The sequence below is a fragment of the Electrophorus electricus genome, chromosome 1 (genome assembly GCF_013358815.1).
Source record: "Electrophorus electricus isolate fEleEle1 chromosome 1, fEleEle1.pri, whole genome shotgun sequence".
In the NCBI taxonomy this organism is placed as follows: Eukaryota; Metazoa; Chordata; class Actinopteri; order Gymnotiformes; family Gymnotidae; genus Electrophorus; species Electrophorus electricus.
The window spans coordinates 20,683,059-20,707,490 of NC_049535.1; the positions used below are offsets into that span (position 1 = coordinate 20,683,059).

The window sequence follows — 24,432 nt, forward strand, 5'->3', positions numbered from 1 at the left end:
TCTGCAGAGTCCAATCCTGGACTACACTCAGGGCTCCCCCAAAATCCTCCAGGGGCACTCTCCCCTGTTGTAGTAGTGAGTGTACCCAAGAGTATGGAGAGTTTCCTCGGAAGGGCTGGGGAGGAGCGGTTATACGTTTTCTTCCCCTTCTCCCTTTTGTCTTCTTTCCAGGCATCCTTCTGTGGTCTGTGTTTCTATAATATCGGAAGCTAAGGAGGATGCAGGAATGAGCCGAGTACAACGTAGTGATGTTTACTGACACAAAACAACAGATAATGTAACACACAAGCTAACGCAAGGTTGACGAATGATTAAACAAGACCTTAAATACACGCACGATAACAAATCGAGGAACAGGAGTGATACACGGGGAGGGTGTGGCCATACAAACACAAACACGTCTGGGAGGAGGGGCCGTACCGTGACAACTAGTGTGCAGGAAAATGCGTCGTTTGGCAACAGCTGAGTTGATCAAATCAAAATATATTGCTTATAACTGTTAAAAGTTTAATATTTCTTGATTCACAAACTAAAATAGGTGTACATTATAATCTTCCATGCTGAATTTATTTGTTTTTAGAATTTTTTGATTACCCATGGTGACAGCAATTAAAGTCCATTAAATACCTATTACTAACTCACAACTGGGGCTACTTAAAATATGCAAAAAGATGCTTCTAAAATGTACAGTGTATGATTTCTCCATATACTTGACCTCAGGAATGTGAGGTCAAAGAGTGATGTTCGGCGTTAGTCTGCCAACATAGAGGAGATCCACTTTCCTTGATACCACTTTTCCATTCTATACATGATGACATACAAGTATACTGGAACAGAAAAACTATCAGTGAGAAATTGCAAAAATAATTGGATTCATATACATAAAAAGGTCTTTTTTGCAAAACCATTGTATTCAGTAGAACAGCACTCCCCCTCACGTCATACTGCTTCAGTGTTAGATTTATATTTATTATGGAACATGCTCAGAAACTGACCTGTGCATCATCATTTAGAGTACCTGGTGTAACGATTCTGCTGGCCCGAGTGCCGCAGGGCGTGGAGCAGGACGCACAGACCTCCTCCACATGGATGAACATTTAATTGAAACAGACAACGGCACTCACATGTATTACAAACAATGAACGCAACATGGTTAACACTGAACAAACACGATGAACAGGATACATTTAACAATGACAAGAACATTTAACATGAACACGCTACATTAACACAATGTCAACAATAACTAACACTGCACACAATGACAAGAGTTTAAATACACAAGAATAACAGTACAGGTGTGTGCAGGTGTGGCTATGAACAGGATCCTCCCACTGCACGTGGCGGGCCAAACCACGTGACTTGCGGGAGGCGAGCATTCCGTGACAGAACCCCCTCCCAAGGGGTGCAACTCCCGACACATCCATCCAATGAACGCGAACCTCTGGGCACCGTGTACACGTAAACACAAAACACAGCACGGCAATGCCTGGCGCCCACCCAGTACCAGGCGGGCCATGTGCCGTCAGCAAGGGAGACCTCACCACAATAGGGAGAAGGGTAGCCTCCCTGCCTCTCTCAGAGCAGTTCGGTACGCTCCCAATGATGTTGCGCCTGTAAAGACACAATAGCGCCTACACACAAACATATAAGGCGCAGTGACGTGGCACCTGCCGTCCGCGCAGGCGCCTCAAAGGTGTCCGTGGCCTCAACGGACACGCGGGGGTGCACGTCCACCCCAGTTGCAAATCTGCTACCTCCCCTGATGGTCCTCCTCTCTGCCGCTGCTCTAGCAGCATCCCAGAGGCAGTTTGCTTCCAGGGCTATGGGCAGACCCCTCCAGCCTCCCTGGCGAGTCCGCTGAATGGAAGGGATTCGAGCTTCCACCCTCCCCACTGGTGATCCAGATGATCCACCCAACTACCCTCTCTCTGGTCGGTGTGGTGCCCCTCCTCGGCCCAGGCTCAACAGCCTTAGCCCCCCCCCCAGAGATACCTGGGGGTGTTCCCCTCCACTTCTGGGAAGACACGGACAGCGGTCGCGGTCCTCTCCCCAATGTCCTGGGATCCAGGCAGCAGTGCAGGGGCTGCCTAAGCACCTCCTGCTAAGCATCTCCCGCTAGGAAGTCCGTTTTTTGCCGTGGGAGCTGGTGTCCCGTGGTGGTTGGTCATTCTGTAATGCGTGGTGGCCGGAGTGCCGAAGGGCGAGGGGCAGGACACACAGACTTCAGCGACGTGGACGAACACTTATTAACACATAACGACAACAGCACTCACGTATTACAAACGAAGAACATTAAACAAACATGATAAACACGCATACGTTTAACAATGACGAAAAGAACATTAACCTTAATATTAGCACATCACATCAACAACGATCAACAACACTGCACACACTGACGCGGGCTTAAATACACAGACAGGACGAGGTACAGGTGTGCGCAGGCGTGGCCACAAACGAGAATCCTTCCACTGCATGTGGCGGGCCAAACCACGTGACTCACGGGAGGCGAGCGTTCCGTGACACCTGAATTATGATGTTGCGGTAAAAATGATCAGTATTGATAATTTAGCAAACACAGTAAAGTGGCATCAATTTCTCTCCTTTTCAAGGTAATACATGTAGGATTTTGTTTGCATTTTTTTGCCACCATGTGATGATGAACATGTTGTCTCCTTCCACTGTAATACTCTTAGGTAAAGAACAGCAGATGGTAGAGGCTCTGTAGACCAACCAGGATCAAGAAGTGAAGTGGAACTCCACACATACATTTACAGAACATGGCTGGAGTTAATTTATTCAGCTCATTCAGGACATTGCAAAATTTAATTCATTGTGAAAACTGCCCAATCCATCATCAAGTACCTTGATGATAACAAATAACAAATGATGATAACAAGTAACAAAGTAATGTAATCTCATGATTACAGTTTAATCGGCATTTGTATTTGGCAATGGAGGGGTAATGTAAAGCTAACATGTCACTGTTTAGTAAATGTTTGGATTGTCAGATCACTAAATGTTTTTCGTGTGCTGATGTGGAAGGAAGGAATGCTATGTGTCTGTATTATAGTGTGATGTAGAGGACATGGAGGAGTTCTGTTGGAGTAGAGAGGGACACAGCAGCAGCGTTCCAGAGCCTAGGCTGCATTTATCAGCCGTTATGTCATAGAAGGCTGTTCCAACGTGAAGCGTCCTTCAAATACAGCCTAGAAATGCCTCCTACATTCAGCCTGAGTTGTAGGACATGACCGATGTGTCCTTCTCATCCCTCAGTTACCCATAATTCTTTGCTTATGCATGGCGTACACAGCGCAAAAAGAAAAAAAAAGTTTAAATAGAAATAAAAGTCTAAAAAATTAAAAAAGTTCCACATGTAAGTTACTCTGGGTAAAAGCAACTGCCAAAATGCCATGAATGTTAAGGTTTGGACTAAAATGTTATTTTATTCTCAACCCTTTAATGTCTTCTAGGAGTCTTTAATGATATTCTCTTTTTTGTTTTTTTTTTTGTTTTGTTTTTTTGTCTCATCAATGCAAAAGATGAAATGAATTGATGCCAACTATTTGCCCATTTAGGGCTCTGCCTTATCTGTTTTAGCAAACACAACTTTGCACAAACCAGATCTACATCAAAAAAATAAAAAATTACTGGCAGAAAATTTTCACATCTGATGTATTCAGAATCTGGTGTTCCACATCTGACTTTGATAAAGCAAAAGTTCATTATCTGAAAAAATGTGAAGACTTTTTGACCAGTGAAGGTTCACATTACCCCCTAGAGGGCACTATACACACTATGATTTGTCAAGTGATCAATAGCAGAACATCAAAACATTTTTGATGAATGCATTATGTATAGTATATAGATTCTGACAATGATACTTTTAATTTCTACACATTAGAAAGTGTCTGTATCTCATTTTTCTCTGTTTAAAATGTATGCTTGACTGTTTAAAATGTTTTAGTAAATTCTTAATTCTTTCCCTATTAATATTTATTCATTTAAAAATATGCTTTGTCTATATGGAATGCATACATTTATCATACATATATTTTATAGGAACAGGTACTCCTGAGGCATGTGTGTTAAAATTGAACCAGATGGCTCTGGACCACCCCTCACTCTGACCAGACCAGTGTTTTGTTATTTAGCAGTGACACACTTCTGACTGAGTTCTGAGCTTAGGCTCACAGACCCAATATCTAGATTGTGCAGGGCAGGCCATTGACATCAGGATTCATAATAAGGACTTGAATAAATGCCCTGGCTTTGGTTGTCACTTTGTGGAACACACTGGATAACTAAAACCTGGTGTACCCAGTGTGTAGGGAGGGTTTCAATTTCTCAGTGTTGTGGTTCTCATGCTTCAACAGGTCAACACATTCCATTGGAGACCTAAATATGGGATGGTGTATGTTACACTTTGAGAGTTAATTAGTGTTGTAATAATTAGTCATTAGTCTTAGGGCTAATTAGTGGGGGTCTTACCTCTAGGAGTTCCATGTTCCATGACAGAGGATCAATCTCCATGAGATGTTTGTGACTTTGGAATGGCACAAGTTCATTTCACTCATTTTTTTTCTGCACACATAGTCTGCTTGCCTGATAGTGTTTGATTAAACTGTTATGCTATATTACCAACCATCAACATGCACTGTGTAATACATATATAACACATTATTAAATAGCAATCCACCCACACCATTACCCACTTCCTACCATTTGTCTACTGACTGGATATGTGCTTTGTGAGTGTTTAATTTTAATTTAATTGTGATTTAATTGAACGTAGAGACTGTATAGTTTATACATTGTTTGTCTGCTGATGTTTAGTATTAAATGTAACAATTATCCATACATCTTTGGTGAGAAGTAATGACAATGCAGTTGACTATAGTTGTTGTAAAGCATTACTGGTCACGGTATAGGCCTCTCTTCCGAGACGCCTCCCTCTGTGTGCGTGTGTGTTTGTGTGTATGGCCACGCCCCCTGTGCATTGCACCTGTTACTAGTTCTGTCATTACGGCACGTGTATATGAGGTCTTGTGGTAACGTTGCTACCTGGTCGGTGTTTGATCTACCACTAGCCGGTGTGTTACGTGGTCATTGTCTTGTGTCTCAATGAACATTGTTCTGTCTCTCACGACTTGTCCCCGCATCCTGCTTAGCCTCCTCGCATCACAATACTGATATTACTGTATAAGAACCCTGTTGGAACGGAGCACCTTTATTTCTTTTAAATTCTACTCTCTGTAATCTGTACCTGCAGAAATATCAACAAACTTTCCTGCACATATACAGCAATGATGCTGTTTTAACTAGTGCTAGTGGACTACAGGATTATAAGGATGTGGTTACATGTCGTGACTACTGCTGAGAAATGCGGATTCATTAACAGGATTAAAAATGTGTCATAGTGTTGCTTGGGTGCAAAGTTGTAGTGTGAGATATGGGTTCTCAAAAATGTATTCTATTAAAAGTGGTTACTACTGAAATAGCCATGTATATGTGTTTGAGCTGAAGGGAGAAGGCTGTAGCATGCCAAAGCCTGACCAGACCAGTGACTTTGTTGTATTCCTGAAACAGTGCAGCTGGACAGGTGTCTGCTAAAGTTGTCTGATCAACAGAAAAGTTGTTACATCACTGTGTGCTGGGACCTCTCAGACTGATATATCAGTATATATAGCTGTAGACACTGTTATAGAGAAGGGTGATGCAGGACCAGCCTTCAGAACTCGACACATGAGTCAACACAACCATGTTAAGAGTAACACATGATGCAACATAAGAGGTAGCAGGAGGCATTGCAGACATCACATGTGGCTTATGGGTAGCAAGTTGTATAACAGTGGCCAAAACTACATTTTCAGGCAGCATGCACAGAGATTGCACACTTCCAGAGACTGGACCAGGAAGAGGAGGATACGGTAAGAAATTTAAAGGGGGATATGATAAGCAAATTAAAGTCTTCCAGCAGTGTACATGTTGTTTCGAAATCCCCAGTCAGCTAGTTAATGTAACGAATTCCCGAGCGCCGAAGGGCGTGGAGCAGGACGCACAGACTCTCTCGACGGAGTGAAACATTTAATGACACAAAAACATATAGACGATGGTGGCACTCACAAACAGCATTAACGATGCACACAGACACACTTAACATAGGCTAGACAAACATGATTATGAGTATTACGTTCAGACGCTAACAAACAAACAATAACCAACGGTGAGGCACGCACTGACGGGGGTTTAAATAGACATACACACACTAACACTCAACCCCGTACAGGTGCCTTCACGGGGGTGTGGCTACAAACATGAGTGAACCCCCCTGCATGCGGCAGGCAGTACCACGTGACTCATGGGGGGGAGCATCCCATGACAGTTAAACTTTCAAATATAAAATAAAGATGCAGACTTCAGAATTAGTTGAAGAGAATAGCTGGTCCTGTCCTTTATTGTAGATTAACATTAACAAGCATTCTTGAGGCATCCTCCGGAGAATGTCTAACAATCACACAAAGAACCCACAATTTTTATACATTTGTCAGCAGTCATTATGTATTCACCCCTCCTTCTTTTACATATTAGTGTTCGCATTCTCCACCATTATATCTAATCCATGCATAAGTTAATATAAGCAAACTGATATTCAATACCCACACCAGTTGGAATCCATTACCACGACTTTCCAAGAGAAGACTTCTGACCTGATCCTAAAGTTACTGTCCTGAGCATGGTGGAGAGAGAATATATCTTCCACTGAGTTCTACTGAAGCCTGCAGAGGCCTCTACCCTGTACACAAAATCTCTATACTCACTTATGTTTAATGTTATTAATATGTCTAATTCAGTGTTATTAATATGCATGACAAACATACAGTACCCAATGGGAAGGTGGGCATAAAAACACTAATACAAAAATTGTTCAAAAGTACTACACAATATAAATGCATCTACATGATTTGTGTGAATGCATGTATATACATACAAGTATTGCTCTTCTAAACTGCAAAGATTACTGTCTATATGTTACAGCCATATGTACAATTTAGGTGATAAAGCCTTATGTAGGTATTGCAACCATGAGCTACTATTACAATAAGGCCACGGTTGCTGCTTCAGTTATTGTTACAGTATTGTTCAACAATAAAATACACTGTTTTTCTGTAAACTACAGTAATGTACAAAAGAGCAGGACCGATGCAGAATAAGCAGTAATAATGTGAAGTGCAGATGATGCATAGATGCACAATAGTTACTGAGAAATCCAGAAATCCTGAGTAATCCAGTTTGATGACTGCAGCAAGAAATGACCTGTGAAAGCATTGCTTCCTGCAGTGAGGCTGGAGTCTGTCACTCAGTTTACGCCTCTGACCCTGTAGTGTTTTGTGTAGTGGGTGAGAAGGTTCTTTACGATCACTGTCCCTGCAGTGTTTAGCGGTTATTCATCATCAATGACACCTTTCCCAGCATCCTCCTCTGCCCCACCGTCTCCACTATATCCAGTTTAGCCCCCAGGACTGAGCAGGACTTTCTGATGACCTTATTCAGTCTGTTAGTGTCCTTTGCTGTAATACTGCTGCCCCAGAACACAACAGCATAAAAGAAGACAATTGACACAACAGCCTTACACCAAAGGACCTCAGCCTCCTCAGGAAGTGGCTCTGCCCTTCTTGTACAGATTGTCCACATGCCCATCCCATCCCAACTTGTCACCCTGATAGACATGCAGGTACTTGTAGGTGAATTAGGTGAGCAAATGACTTGTAGGCAAATTAGGTTCCCTCCAGCTCCTGTCACCACCTCAGTGTTCTCACCCTGGATGGTGACAGGAGCCAGAGGACACCTAATTTGCTGTTGTGTGTTGAATGGTATACAGTCATTAATTTGAGTACCAACAATTTTTATTCCAGTGAAAACCTAATCCAGATTGCATTCTTCTTATATTACAAAAAAATTAAAAATACTATTTTTAATGCTTTTGCACCAAAGACTCAAGACTCATCATTAAGATCACGTTTATGGCACTATGTTTTTCCAAGGAACAAACATTTTATTTTGGACTAAACCAAACAGGCAGATGGGTCATAAACATAAGCATGCAGAAAAGCCACAAGCAAATGCATGATCAGCAAACCAAATATGGACCAGAACATACGGCTCTGGATCTCCTCCGTATGCCTCCGGGGAGGCGATCAAACCTTTAACCCTTTCCGGCACCTGCGGATTAACAGGGGAGGTCGATCTTAGCTCTATACTTACAGACAGGCGATGGACGTACTGCCCGAGCGTCTGCACCATAGCGTGAACCTCATCGATCTCCTGCCTTTGCTGATCCAGAGCCACCATCTGCACAGCCAGTAGGTGAACCCAAACAGGGCTACTAGCTTCGCTTCCTGAGGGCTGCGCATTCTGTGACATGGGCGGCATGGAGGAAGTTGAACTAACATGTTCTTTATTATCCATAATCTTTGAAGTATTGATGACAAGTCTGGGTAGTCTCCAAGATCGGAGCAGCGTTACATCAACAGATGATCGTGGTTCTGTCCACTAATGCTGTCCTTCCGAACCTGTAGTAGTATAAATAGCGTGTAATGTTAATGAGCAGCAGGTATCTCCTGTCAGAAGGCAGCTGATTGTGAGCAGCGAAGGCCAGTGGTATGGTCCTGGTCTAGAGGGAGCATGTCCCTCCCTGTAGGGGACTGGTCTATCGTTACATAAGCGATATGTGTGTTCACATTCGAAACAAGATACACATTGGGTTAAACACCGGCAACAGAACAATAGGGATTTAAGTACATGTGTTAACAAGGAATATAACTACAAACAGCAACACAGCAGGGGCGTGACGATGGACAGACACACACAGAAATGGGGAGGAGTCTAGGAAAGGGGGCCGTGCCATGACAGAATCCCCCTCCAACGGCAACACTCCCTGCGCACCAGCCTATTGGGCCATGGCCCCCAGACCTACACCAAGAGCGAGGTCAGAGGACCGAACAACCCGACACGAGCTTGTGCAGACAGAACAGAGGGGAGAACCACAGAGACCAAGACAACGACAGGCACAGTGACAGTAACAGGAATGTGACTTATATTTCCCAGAGGAAGAGCAGGTGGAAGTCCCACAGCCAGCCAGAAGGGAGTACTGGCCAACACACCCATTGCTGGCTGAGGCGGAGCTGTTTGGTTTTGCGACGAAGGCACCCCTGCCACCTTTCAGGTGCCATGGAGACTCTCACTGGCTTGGAGGACTTGTGAGGGGATACGTAGACTCTGGGGAGCGGATGCCAGATGACACCTGTACATTGTTATATATTTTTGTGTATATATATATATATATATATATATATATATATATATATATATATATATATATATATATATATATATTTCCTTATGCACCCCTGTTTCTTTCCTCAGTTTGGACAGAGCACTCTCAGACCATTTCACTGCGAGTTATACCGTATATGACTATGTACGTGACAAATAAACCAAACTTGAACTTGAACATTCCTAGAGGCCCTACGAGGGAGCGCATGGGCTTTTGATTGGCGTGCGCCTTTCATAAGCTTGGGCACAGGTTAGGCTTCCACCTCCATGGAGGAGTCCACTGAATGCTCTGACTCCATCTCTGAGAGAGTCTCCAGGGGATGCTCCTCCATGCTGTGGTGAGAGGAGAGGGTGTGCTCGGATCCTGCCTCCGAGCACGAGTCGTAGTAGAATTCCTCCCCTCTTTATAGCTCTCAATTTCCTGGTCCACGGAGGGCTGGTCAACCACCACTGTGTTTGACCCTGAATCCCCTAGATCCTCCGTTATCCCCTCAGGACGACTCTCCTCCTCTAAGTAAGGAGAGAGCAAACCGATAAGAAGTGCCGGCTCCGTTTCTGAGCAGAGGAATGGTGGCTTCTCTGGGCTCAAAGGCTCTGCTGTACAAGATGAGTCTGGGGGAGCAGAGTCTCTCTTCTTTCTCCTCTTTTTCCTCACCATAGAGGAGTAGGGGAGTCAATACCCTCCCTTTTAGAGCTATCGAGGAAGGTGCTAGTAGGATTCCCTGAGACTGTAGAGGGGGCTCTTAATGGAGCCTCGCCTGCCTCCCCTTCATGGAGGAGCAAGTCCTGGGTAAGTTATATAAACCTTTCATCTCCAATACTAGCCGTGTTACTCCTGAGGAATGCATCCATCATATCGGCAAACGTGAGCCGCTCTTCTCTTGTCCTCAAGCGTTTACTGGGTATCCTCGGGAAGTAACGGCAAGTACTTTCTCCCGCTAGCAGACCTCGGGCACAATAGGCTTCTTGTTGCATCCCTTGGCGATCGGTGTTTCTGTTAACAAGGAACATAACTACAAACAGGTATGACATGGACAATCAAAACAACAGGGGCATGACAATGGACAGACACACACACACACACACACACACACACACACACACACACATACACACACACAGAGAGAGAGAGAGACGGGGAGGAGTTTAGGAGAGGGGTCCGTATTGTGACTGTCATGTTATGGCCCCGCCCCCTCCTCAAACGTCTTCGTGTGTGTGTGTTCGTCTGTGTTGCCACGCCCTCTCGTGTCGTCCACCTGTTCTGTATTATGTGTAATTGTCTTGAGTGTATATATGTCTCCTGTGTTGTAGTACCTGTTGTTGGTATTTGAAATGTGCTTCGTGAGATGTGTTTATCGTTTGGGGTTTGTCGTGTGTTTTTGCTTGTGCGTATGAATAAAAGTGGGTTTCTGTCATCGTGCCTCGTCCTTGCATCCTGCCTCTCCTCATAACATCACAGTGACAAACTGATGATGATATTCTACACTCTGAATATTAACTAGTGTACTGGAATTCAGGGCCAAAACAAAACATCCAGTATTGTCACTGTCCAAATACTTACAGACTGATTCCTCACCAACATGATTCTGATGATAAACCAAATATACATTTTTCTCATCAAAGTCTTTTAGTGTGTCTTTAGGTTCACATTTACTCTTAAACAACTGCATATAAAGTGTAAGTACGACCATTAAGTACCACTATGAAACATACCTTGTAAAGTTATACCTTGTCAACTGTAGCTGTAGATACAAGGAAGCTACATTAAACTACAGTTAAATAATATGCTTTAAAAGTCAGAATACACAGTTTCCTTTAAAAGTAAAGGACCTGTAATGTCAAAAGGCCTGTAATATAAAGGACCTGTAATGTCAAAAAGGGAGTATTATTATAGTATCATCATAAATTAGAAAGAACTGACAACAGTTTAACATTGTCCACATGTAATACATTGCTAAATAGTCTGTGGAAAGACAGGAGGTAGAGAATTTGTTAAACAATTTAATTATTTTTACTACTTAAATACTGTAATTTACACATAGGATTCTGTCCATTTTATCTGGTAAGAAAACAGGAAGTAAGTTCTTACACAAATGTTATGATACTTCCTCTATTTCATGCAAAAGCATTAGTAGCCATGTCAAAAATTAGCCAGTTCCATTCTCTCATTGGCCTGCCTTGTTTCCTCATCAGGGTGAAGTTGTGTGTAAGTGTATAACCGGAGTCGTGACTGACTGTAAAGTTCTGAAGCAAAAAGCTTCAGAGAAGCTTCTCTTGGGTTGAAGACGTTTTAAGTATTTTTACCACTGTGTGAAAATGCAGGTGATCTTTGGAGTCCTGGTGATGTTCACAGGAGCTGCCATGGGCAAGTAGCACTCATTTTATTTTAACTCATTTTATTTTTGGAATGACATTCTTAAAAATGAGGGTCCAATATAAGAATTCACAAAAGGGAAAAACAGATTAAAAATATAGATATTTTCTAAAACTTGCTTTTTATACTTGTATGCCACTCATGTATTTAGATAAACTTGGTGTTTTATGGGTTTTTCTAAAAGAAATGACAATTCAGCTACAAGGCCTTACAATTTGTCTTTAACACCATTGCAATTTCATAAGATTGTTTTTCAAAATGTAAATGTATTACCTATAGGCTTACAAATATCTATTTGTTGGGAGGCTGCGGAAGCTCAAAAGGAAGCTTGCGGATAGCCTAGTTTTATTTATAGCGGAATAATCAACAATAGCAAACACAGAACAGGCGAGGGTAATAGCCAGATATATACACCAGGGAATTGTCCACTACACGCTATAGAACAGCAATAATACTTCGCAGGGAATAAACGGAACTGGAGAGAATATAAAGCGTAGCAAAGATAAGACACAGGTGACACTAGTAATCTGGTGATGAGGATCTGGTGAGGTTGTGCAGGGGAAGACGGGAGGTGCAGTCATGGACTGAGGGCGGCTGCGTGACAAAGATTTGCCTGCTGTTCTTGTGAGAGATGGACTGGACATGTGCAGACATACATATATGACTTACTTATGGCATTTCTTGGTATGAACTTTATGCTGATCATGTAACAGTAAGATTTTTACAGAGTATTTCATCATTGAAAGAATTCAACATGAAGCATTTCAAAATATCAAAAATATTACAATTTGTGATACACAAGTAATTATCTTCTAATAATGTTTGATTCAGATATTTTATTTACCCAAAACTTAATTTCTATTAAATATAACAAATTATAGTTATTCATTCTCAGAGTAACGTTGCATTTTATGTTTTATACTGTCACTCTATAAATTGCTCTGTTGTGTCTGGAATAGTGCATTCTCGAGATGAGTTCATATGGTCAGTTTTGGGTGCTTTATATGTAAAGCCTTGCAGGCATTTTACTTCCCTTTCATTGTAAATGACAGTATAGTTTAACTCCAAAAATGCCCTTCCAAAGAAGTAAAAGAGTATTTTGACCACAAGCTACTTGGGACAACTGTGACCATCACTCTGCCTATGCTATTTCATTACAGGAAACAGCAAAGATATTGTATTAGAGCAGTCAGGTCACCACAGTTTTTCCAACTCACCCACGTACAGTTGTGTTGACGCTAATCATCAAGCGTCAAGAAGAACTTTACTGGCATCCCATCCCTATAAGAGTATTTAGTTAAACAAAATAACATTCCTTCAGGGCCTCAGTCCAACATACAGGACAGAGTCTGTGTTCACAGGACAATACAGCATTTATACGACTAAGTAGGAGCACCACTCTACACAAGGACTACACACAGTGCAAGAGTATTCAGCATAGCTGACTAAATAACAGACCAGTAAACTTGCATTGTCAACTGAACCCAAAGCCCAATATAATAAATACAAAATGAGTTCACAGGAAACATAATAGAGTGAAGCAAAAATCTGTAGGTGTGCAGACATTAGCAAATGAACTACAAATGTCCTGTGATGTAGTAAGATGATAAACTGGTCATCTTTATGTGGGCAGTGGATCCACTGAGAGTGCTGACAGCTTTACTGATGTAGTATTTGTGATGGGAGTCTGGCATGGGAGGCTCTGATCATGATCTCAGTTTTCATTATCCACTGCAATTTAAGGGTGCATCTCCCATACCAGACAGTCTGGTCCAGGCACTCTGAAAGATTTGTTTTTAATATCTTATTTCATTAGTTCTTTGAAGCACAGATAAGTTGCACACTGGAGTCCATTTTAACCTTCAAAGCCTACTGTACACACTACAGTACAATCACTATCTGCTGCAGGTCTTGTGGTCTGAGACACTGCAGTTCCCATATCAGGCCAGGAGACAGCTGGTCAGAATCTCATGGGAAGTTCTGTAGAACATGCTGAGGAGTGCAGGAGTGATCACCACAGGCCTTCCTGAATTCAACAGCCAATTCAGTTCAAATGTATTTATAAAGTACTTTTTATAATATGTGTGACAGTCCCTGAAAGCAAGAGGAAGAAACCTTGAGGAACCAAGGCTGAAAAGGGAACCCATCCTCCTCTGCTCAACACTAGATGGCTTATAGGCCTTAAGAAATGACTGACAAATATTTCCTTTAGTAACATTGTTGGTGTCACCTAATCTGCCCTGGCAGACCACACAGACCACAACATTCATTCATTTCCCCAGTGCCAATCACTCATTTATTGAATTATCACCTACACCTATTCCTCATTTACTGACACTCTATATAATTCCCACAGGGTTCATTGCTTGGCACTAATTGTCTGTAGCCACCAGACAGAGAGGAAGCTAAACCTGCTGTCTGCACTCTTAAAAACTTGCAGTTTTGTTTTGTTTTGTTTTGTTTTTTTTCCAATAATTTAAATTTTATCATGGAAAGCTTTCATGAAATCAATACTGCTGTGTGCTGCTGGTATGTGTTATTCTGTTGGTAACTGCTTCTTAGTTTAGATATTGCACTAAAGGTCTGTAAACTGTGGTAGTAATACATTATTCTTGATGTTTTCAATCAAAAAGAAAGGATATTGGATACACTGTAGAAAGCATCCTTTTGTACGGTATAACTATCCTTCCAGACAGAGTGGAAGTTTCATACCTTAGTCAGACACCCTTGACATTCTACCTCGCTGATATGTTGTTTTAGCATGTGTATATCATTATTGAACCAAGGGACAAGTTGTTTCTATTTTTTCTTACTTCTTAATAGTACCACTAAGGAGCAATAAATCATTTTTACCACCAAAAATAGCAAAACGTATATAGAAAAGTAATTCCATTTTCTTGGTAAGATCACATTCTTGCAGCTCACATGAGATAAAGAATCAAATTGCTTTGTAGTCTTCAAATGAACAAGTTTATGCTCCACAGAGCAGGCCTCCCACATGTAGATGGTCATGTTTTAAAATAGAATTAGTACAGAATCTCTGAACAATCCAAGTTAACAGGTGTCAGTATAATGGATGCTTAATAATGTGAAGAAGAGTTGTTGGAAAAATTACTTATTGCTCCTTTAAAGTTGTTTGACACAAAACATCTCCATCAAAGTGCTCCATCATATTGTCTAACTCGTTGGAATTAGTCCAAGAGCTAAAATCAGGTCAATCTGGAGGAGTTTCTAGAAAATGACTTGCTATGGAGGATGTTGTGATACATTTGAAACTCTAGCAAGAAGATAAACATATGTTAAGACTAAGGTCTTGGCTGGAGGCAACTGTAGTCTGAGGGAGAATAGATATGTTATCTATGTTGATGCCAAAGCCAAAATCAAGGTTACCGTACAATTACCGTAGTGAATAGACCCCTACAACTATTACTGTTTCCATAGAGTACCCATTACTAAATACTGTAGGAAGTGAATAAACTCTTATAAGAACTCAGAATAAGGTGCTGGTGGCCTATAAATTGTAATTAGTGAAAATGACTGAAAATATTTCTTCAGACAAGGAATTTCAAAGGAAAAGGACTTGTAACTGATTTTCTGATTGATGCTATAAATAGTTGCTATACTTCAACTTTGGTAATTATACAAGGGATGTATATTTTTGTATCCTGTGTTGCCGCTTATAAAACCAAGTTTAAAGCCATGTCTACCCACATCATCAGGAATTATATAATTTAATAACAACTGCTTTCAGTGCAAGGAATCTTATATTAAACAGTCCTAATTTTAGATCAAATGTGCTGTCACTAATAATTGATTGAGCTTTTTTGATGGTGACTATGTTGCTAGTACAGATTTTGCACGGTTTTCTGAAAATTTGTATGATTTGATGAACGGATACAGTCGCAGTAGAGTGGAACCTGTGTGGCATCTCCAGCTAGATGGCAGATCATTAAAGGCAGTATTTCTGCTGCTTGGCTTCTTCTCTTGTATGTCAGTGACTATCTTTCCTACCACTGTCTGCCAGACTGCATTCTATGCTACAGTAAATGAGAGCAGCACATTTGTGGAGTGGATACTGTCCTGACTCAAAAGACCAGGCTTGCCCTCAAAGCTGGACCAATTATCAATCACTCCCACATTGTTTACTGACCACCACTTGGACACCCAGCACTATGGCGACCGTGACCTGCTGTACGATTTGGTACCACATCACATTACACTGGAGTCAGAGCATCTAACTGTGTGATCTCTTTTGTTCTTTTAGTAAATTAGTCAAACCTCCTCTGCTCCATATAGTCATTCATTATTGTTGTTGTTGAGGTCCATGGCTCTTATGTCATCAGTAACTTTAATGATACAGTTTGAGCTGTACTGGGCAGTACAGTCATGCGTCCTCAGTGTGAACAGCAGCAGACTGAACACACAGCTGTGGGGGATGACGGTGCTCAGGGTGGTGGTGCTGGATATGTTGTTGTCAGTCTGAACTCATGGAGACTCTCAATCACAAAATCCAGGATCCAGGTACAGAAGGCGGTGTTTAATTAAATCTCAAATATCTGTTGCTGAATGCATGTGCGCAAATGCAAAATGAACACTTCATGAGCCAATTTTATGTTAGATAATAATTTACACTAAAATACATATTTATACACAAAATATAAGGAGTTAATACAAAAAGCATTAACAAATCACTACAGGTTGGAGGTGAAGTGAGTGGTAACTGTTCAAAACTGTATATAACTCAGGTTGCTTGTTAGACTCCAAGACATGTGGATCACCACGTCTTTACAAGCTGCTGCCAATTGTCCAACACAGGGCAGCTGAAAGCATTCAGAGGAAAGTGCAAACTGTTCTTATCATCTGCACTCAAGCATCCATGGCTAGTGTTGCTGTGATTGACAGAGTAAAGCTGTCCCACCCAACCAGAGAGCAGGTGTCAGTTCTGCCTCCCTGGACTCCTGCCCACAGATGGCTGTGACATCAGGGCTTGAGCAAGCAAATCCATGAAGATTGAGTGAAATGTTTTTCTGGTGCACTGCTCAGGAGCCCCAGATAGTTCCTTTTAATAGTAAAAGAGAATTTATTGTACATTTGATTGTATGTGGTCAAATTAGATCAATTTAATTTAAATTGATACATCTCTCCTGTAATGAATTTAATAGATCATTCATTAAAGTAGATTAAAGTTGTTTAGAGCAGATCAGATGTTGTTACATCAAGTTAATGACAAAACGTTCTTGATTTTCTCCCTCTGCAGGCGCAGTTCATGCTATCTGCAGATTTAATCAGAATCTTACATGTTATGGAACTCTGGGAGAAACACTGCACCTGGAGCTGGACCCTGAGGATGAAATAACATTTAAAAAAAACAGCACTTTAATTTTTAAATCTAAAAAGCAAAGCTCCACAACAAACTATGTAGTTCAGCCAAGATGGCAGTTTATAGCTGATAATAGAACCATTATAATAAACAGAACAGAGAAGAGAGACTCAGGAAGATACATGTTAGACACCTTTGATGAAAGTGGTACTAATAAAGGCAAATATCATCTCCAGCTGAACATTGAAGGTAGGACTATATCATCTCATGTCAGATAACAGCCATAACCGCTGAATTTACAAATGATTTCTTATAATTCCTAACTGGAAGAACACAGCTAGAACTTGTAAAGCAAGTTTCCTTACATTGGTTTGTCTGTATTTTAGGTGCATGTGTCTCTTAGTAGTGCAGTTAATTTTTGATCCTTTCTTTGTTTCCAGTGTCCTCGTTCATGAATTCTGTTTTTAAAAATGAGAGGTGATATCTGGATATTTAGTTCATGTGTATAAAAATGTATACATATGCTGTATTTATGTATGTTTGCATAAATTGTATTATAAAGTGCATTTATAGGTTAAATGTTAAAAGCATGTAGCTAACAGCTACACCTCATTCAAAACCAGGTCATTCATCAAAGAGACCAACCAACACTGACACATCATATGTAATCCATTTACAAGTGAACTATTTATGAATGCTTCATGAACTTGGTACTTGGGCAATATATTAAACGTAATATTAATATTATTTGAAGACTTCATGATTTTAGTCTCATTTATTCCCTGTAAAGAAAAATTATGGAGATTTAGTACATTTGGCTTGGGTGATGTAGGTCTACATATTAATTAACAACATATGTAAAAGATACCATATATATACATATATATATATATGTGTGTGTGTGTGTGTCACGGTACGGCCCCTCCCCCCAAACGCCTCCCTGTGTGTGTGTGTGTGTGTGTGTGTGTGTGTGTGTGTGTGTGTGTGTGTGTGTGTGTGTGTGTGTGTTCGTCTGTATGGCCACACCCTCCTTGTGTTTCACACCTGCTCCTCATTGTGTTGTGTTAGCATGTGCGTATATAAGTCTTGTGTTTGAGTCTGTGTGGGTCGATGTTTGAACCCAATAGCCTGCGTGCTATGCTCGTGTTGATGTGTCTAAATAAACGTATGTGTTTGTCCTACGAACTCGTCCCCGCATCCTGCTCAGCCTCCTCGTCACAATATATAATCGTGTATATATAATAATATTCCAATTTTACTATACCTCATGAATATTTCATTAAAGCTTAATGTAAGTGTCGTTCTTGCAAAGCAAAACTGATATTTCTGTTTAAGGATCCTGTTAGAATAAAACATCGTCTTTATTCTTTTAAATTCTGTTCTCTGTAACCTGCAGCTGCAGTGTCCTCAGTAGTAGTGAAGGATAACTGCTTCTCCAGTGAGAGGAGGACAGTGTCCTGTTCCTCTGAGGGGGACCAGCTCCACTTCAACTGGACTCTCAGTGGAACCAGAATCACACATCTACTGGATGATGGAACCAAGACTCTCCTGCTGGAGAAAGAGTATGATGGAAATGTCACCTGCCATGTAAAGAATCACGTCAGCCATGGACAAAATTCTATTCTGTTACACCAGTGCCCTGGTAAAGCTCACTTTCTTTAAGCTTTGATATCATCATGGTAAAAGCAATAACAACAATAATGATGCAGCAATGACAATGTTACTACTCATAATCTTCAAAGAGAAACTCAGTTACTCACCATAAATCAATCATGTCTGAATAGAAACCATCACACAACACTGTCTAGTTAAATGTCTTGTTCCTTTAAAAGAGTACGACAGCAGTGCCCTGCTGCCATCTTGGAGATCTACTTCACTGCAGAGTCTCAGTCCAACACAACTGACTCTAATGTTGAGATGCTTGACTAACTGGATCAGGTGTGTTCTATTAGGGTTGGAGGTAAACTCTGCAGGGCAGTAGATCTGCAGGACCAGAGTTGGGCACCCCTGTTCTAATGTGACCCAACCCTGCTGGGCACCTCGATGACCAAACAATTCAAATGTAGTTCATTCTCTAATGTTGGTAGCTGTGCTTTAGGTATTAGTTGAGAGTTGATAATACAGGTAGATGTCCAGGGGCCAGACTGGACTGACAGTTAATAACAGAATAGCAGGATCTTGTTTACCACAACAATTCTCATAGGAGTGAATACTAGTGATACTCTACTGATGTGCAATTCCAGGAACTTCAACTGCAGATCCCACAACAGCGGTGAACGTGACATCACCCAGCATTGGTATAAGTCTACCAGTAACTTATAACAAAACCCTCACCCCCACTCAGAATCCCAACTCAGGCATTTATGTCCCACATATATATCTGAGTAAGTTGTTCAATAAATATAGATGGCATAGTATCAAATACATCTAAGTCCAATAATCACTCTTTTTCCTACTTCTGTTTAGTTACTTGGTTTCCATTCAAAGCACGTGACAAAGCTCCTCATCACCATATTATATCCATTATTCTGCGTATTGTGTGTAGTTCAGGACTAAAATATTAGTTGTATTATCACTGTCATCATTGTTGTTGTTACTGTTATGGATATTTTAAATACTATCTTTACCCATAATGCTTGCTGTGCCTACAAAATCTAATGTGTTTTTCTTGTCTTCATCCTGTAGAACTTATTCTGATCATACTGGGAACTTTCTCTGTACTCCTCATTATTCTGTCCATCATAGTGTTCCTTGTGTACAAGAAGAAGCAACGCAGCAGAAAGAACACAAGTCAGTTACTCTCCTGTCCGGTCCCTTGTCATCCAGTGTGAACAGATGAGGCTGAGATGATGAGACTAATAGGAGCAACCTAAATGATTAATATCAGTTATCATAGAGAAATACTGCAGACAGCTATATGGGTAGAGATATGGATCACAGTGCAGCGTTGGCTCACTATGATGCTTTCCTTTCTGCTTCTTGATGGGTGGGTCTGTCTGATTCATTGTCAGGTTCTTCTCAGAATGGCGAGGAATTACTGTATGCTAAAGTCACCCATATACCCAACAACGGTACCAAGAGAACAGGCAGAACAAGTAAGAGAGTCACTCCCACATTGCCCGGAAGAGATTGCTCCTTGGTTTTAGCAGTGAATTGAAGCAGTTTCATAACTCAGACCTCAAGGCCTACCAAACATTCATATTTTAGTCTACATTTACCTTTATCCATTTTTTTCTCTCTCTCCTAATACACCTGAACTAAGTCTGTTCTTAATGGCTTGTTTCAGGTGTGTTTGGAGCTGCGTTAGAGCAAAAATGTGGACCTTTGGGTGGGCCATATGAACTGTGTTGAGAAAATATGTGTTGGTTTTATTGACTCCTTCACAGATTCCATTCACTTCCTACATAGTTAGCTTTTTTAAAACTAATAAGTGTATAGTAAATGTCAGCCATACTTTTACATTCTCCTCTCAGTTAAGTCTGATCCTTGTATTATGTGGTAGACAGACTCAGTTGAGGCTGTACACCTCATTAATGCAATAGACAGAAACATTGTTCCTGTACCCCTAAACTCAAACAACCAAGCGAGGACTACGTGGTCTCTCCCACTCAGACCCAGTTGTGATTCGCAGTAGTGCCGTCTGTCACAAGTGGCCATAGATAAATGAGAATGCAGGTTGCAGGTTGCCGTGGATACATGAGAATTAGAGGTTTTCACTTTATGATCACTGCATTAACAAGAGTGTTAATGACACTGATGGTGTAAGATGATGATTAGGCCCAAGAAACATAAGGGGGAAATTCTAAAGAAAAGTGAGATGAGCTCTCTACTGTGCCATGTTCCTGTCCAGCTCTGGCGTCGGAGGAGAATGTGGAGTATGCTGTGGTCATCGGTCGAGACAATCAGAAGATTGCAGACGAAGTGCAGTACGGCGAGGTGGTCTTCAATAAGCAAGGGGTACATGCAAGGGAGCAGGCCAATGTACAAGAAGAGTGCACGTACTCTCACGTGCAATACGATTGTTAAGGGCCGCACTTGTGCACATCTCAGTGTGGGTGCCAGAACACATCCACCTGCCTATGCATACCAGTGGTCACAATAGAAAGAGTGACTGTAAAATAGTATTTAAATGTTTGCATGGGGAGAGGTAGTCCTGGTAGAGGAAGTTACTGTGGATAATTTTCCAGCACTAAAATAACTCCTGTGTGCTCCTGGTTCAGACTGGGCTTAATTTAGTGCTTCAGCCCAGAAAGTAGTTTGCAAATGTAAAATCATGCTAACTGCTCTCCATTGGCTTTCACTGATTCTTTAGCCATGTTTTCTTGTGTAAAAGGTGACTTGTGGGCCAGGCAGACTATTTAAACGTCTAACGTGTCGACGTGTGACTGCTTCCATATTTTGTCTGCATCATCAAGAAAATGGGGAAGTGAAAGTTGCTACATTTTTCCACTTTTCACTTCTGCTTTTGTCTCATTCCTTTCTCATGTAAGATTGTGTTATTAGGTTTACTTGCCCTAGGCTTACGTTGGGTTTTAGTTAGATAAATATAATTCTGTGGTGCGCTGCGGATAAAAGATCTCACGCTGTTCCTTTAAAATCTTAACTAAAGAAACTGGGGACAAATCTTTCAAGCTTTTTTATAGAGTGCTGTTTAGTTACTTAGATTAACCCGAACCCACATTTTAACCATAACTTCAACGAGGCTGATATGGCTCATCAGATTATCAATGAATATTTAACAACCAACAAAACCAACAAAAAATGTCAACCAAAACACATTAAGGTATACTATTAGTTTTATAAACATCTTTTTATCAGTTTTACTGGCAATAACAGTTTTTGCTTTAGGAATTAATATAAAGGTAAAAGATTTGCCAAGAATAAAAACTATTCTGAACAGTAACACTGTTAAATATTACATACCAGCAACCTTCAAGCTAATACCCTTGATAACATTACATATCAGTTTTCCACCACCAGATCAGTTCACACCAGATTGTTATCAATAAAAAAAATATGTTGGACTTCCTTTTGATGCTATGCAACTTTGTGAGTGTGCCCTTAATATTAGTACCATAACATTTCAAACCAAAGAGTCAGAAACAAATCATACCTTTAATATGTAGATTGTTAATTTGCTCCAAGAAACCCTAACACTCCTATAATACCAAACACTTCAAAAAATTATTTACTTGCTCTATATATTTACTGTATGCCACATATTAGTCATTTACAATTCAGCAAATAAATAAAACATGTAAATTCTTATCAAGAATTAAACCTGATTCTTAGAAATGAAATACCTGGAGTTCACGCTAATGATTTCCTTTCAGTGTTTTCAGTTAATTAGCTTTGCATGTGTTCCAATTTCTGATGTTAACGTGTTAATATTAATATGTTAATAAGGAAAACATGCAAAATGCAAAAATATTTTTTTTTAAAATACAGGTCAGAACCTGTATTACCTTTCTTGCAGGGGCATTAGGACATTTTCAAGTTACTGTAACTATATTTAATGTGTTTGTACAAATGGATGTGTTCTATTACAGGGTGTTTTATTTATTTATGTAGTGTTGTGCATTTATGAGGGCAACTTCCACACCAATAAAAGAATCTGTAAATCGCTTATGCTATATATTATAACTTATATGATATTATATTACTACACTGATTGTATCATGTTGTGGTTGTTTTGCTCTCTGTGTATGCAATGTCTAAGTTGCTCTTACAAGCTACAAATGGCAGCACTTTTATAAAGGAGGTCAAATTCAGTGTGTTGGCCCTCTATGTTTTGGGAACCTATATGGATTCAGTTAGTATTCTGGCCCTGAAATAGAGTTTGTTTATATTGCATATATAATCTAATGAAGAGCAAACCTTTGAATTTATGAGGTTATATTTTGTAGTCTTGTTTGTTGTATTTGCTTTCTAGTTTTCAGGAAATTTAAGCTTTAAATTATAATAGAGAGAGAGAGAAACCTGCTGTTAGTTTACTGATATGCTAACTGAAGCATTCATTTCTATTGTTTTAGAATTGCAATATCCGATCATGTCGCATAGGTTTGTAAAGAAGCAACATTTCAATAAATGGACTGTACACGTCATACATGACTGGTGTGTGTAAGCATGCAAGCAGCTGTAAAATTATTCTTCATTTTGCATAAACGTCTCAGCAGCAGGTTTTTTTCCACTTATGGGACTATCACTTTTTTTCTTTCACATAAAAATTATGTGAAAAAAATACACACTTAAAAATTGTTAAAACCAAAGTGAGATGTGACCAGCTGTTTTGGTATTTGATTCGGTATATGAGCGCAACAAAAACAATCATAAGGGGGTGTGTGCTTACTCAGTTAATGTGTTGGCATTAGCTAATTAACAAACTCTTGATGACTTTAAAATAGAACACTAAATATTTATATAGCGCTTGCCTGCTCAGCTCTTGAAGGACCTCTGTCCAAAATGTTCTGTTTCTCTGGAAACTCTGTGTACTTGACTACAATTTTGAATATATTTGAGAGAGATATATAAATATAAATATATTAATATATAATTAATTTATATTAATATATAAATATATTTGAGAGAGAGAGAGAGAGAGAGAGAGAGAGAGAGAGAAATATAAATATATATAAATATATGAGAGAGAGAAAGAGAGAGAGAGAGAGAGAGAGAGAGAGAAAGAGAGATGAATGGAATGGAGGGAGGTATCAGTTCCTGAGAGCTGAGATTCATCTGTGCTCACTGAAGTACAGAGATATAAAAGCTGGTGAATTGGCCTTAAATAGTTAGAGGTCATTTTGTCATGACATTTAGATCCCCAGATCAGTTCCATGAATAAACACATATGTTAATGTTGAGTTATATTTCAATAAAAATGCAGTTACATTATAATCTACATTACATAGATTTTTCCCCATTATGTACTGAGTTAAACGTTCACTTTTCAGGTGCCTTGTTTTATGTTCCCTGACTGTCTGTGACTGAGCACTAAATGTGCTGTGCTGTAGCAGAATCACAGACATTAGCACTAAAGCAATATATAGAATATGCTTTGGGAATAACTAAATGCATTAAACAAGTTGTTCCTTCACAATTTATTTATCTACAAACAAAATATGTAATGAGCTCCACAAGGATTTTGTACATTCAGTTCTACACTACAACCATTTTAAGCCAAAAAAATTAAAGTTAAAAATTAAAATTCAAAATGGCAACTGTCAGCATTTTTAAAGCAAATTTTCATTCACTTACATCTTGTTAGGCATGTTCACATACAGCTTGTCCTTTTCTGTCTTTGCCTGAGCTCAGTGTTAAGATGTCAGATTTGAGTCAGTTTAATAAACAAACAAATAAATACAATTCTTATTCTTCTCTTACTATTATTATTGATTACTTA

The 24,432-nt window shown here is 40.1% G+C and overlaps 1 protein-coding gene across 1 annotated transcript in view; it reads left to right on the forward strand.

Moving 5' to 3' along the window:
• Nucleotides 1-23,137, forward strand: part of LOC113587931 — a 174,544-nt gene extending 151,407 nt beyond the window's left edge. Inside the window, exons 5-8 of the mRNA XM_035524225.1 lie at nt 19,277-19,417; nt 19,719-19,823; nt 20,045-20,128; nt 20,884-23,137. Of these exons, the coding sequence (XP_035380118.1) occupies nt 19,277-19,417; nt 19,719-19,823; nt 20,045-20,128; nt 20,884-21,059 (506 nt within the window). The 3' untranslated portion in view covers nt 21,060-23,137. The remainder of the gene's footprint in view (nt 1-19,276; nt 19,418-19,718; nt 19,824-20,044; nt 20,129-20,883) is intronic.
• Nucleotides 23,138-24,432: the final 1,295 nt, after the last annotated feature.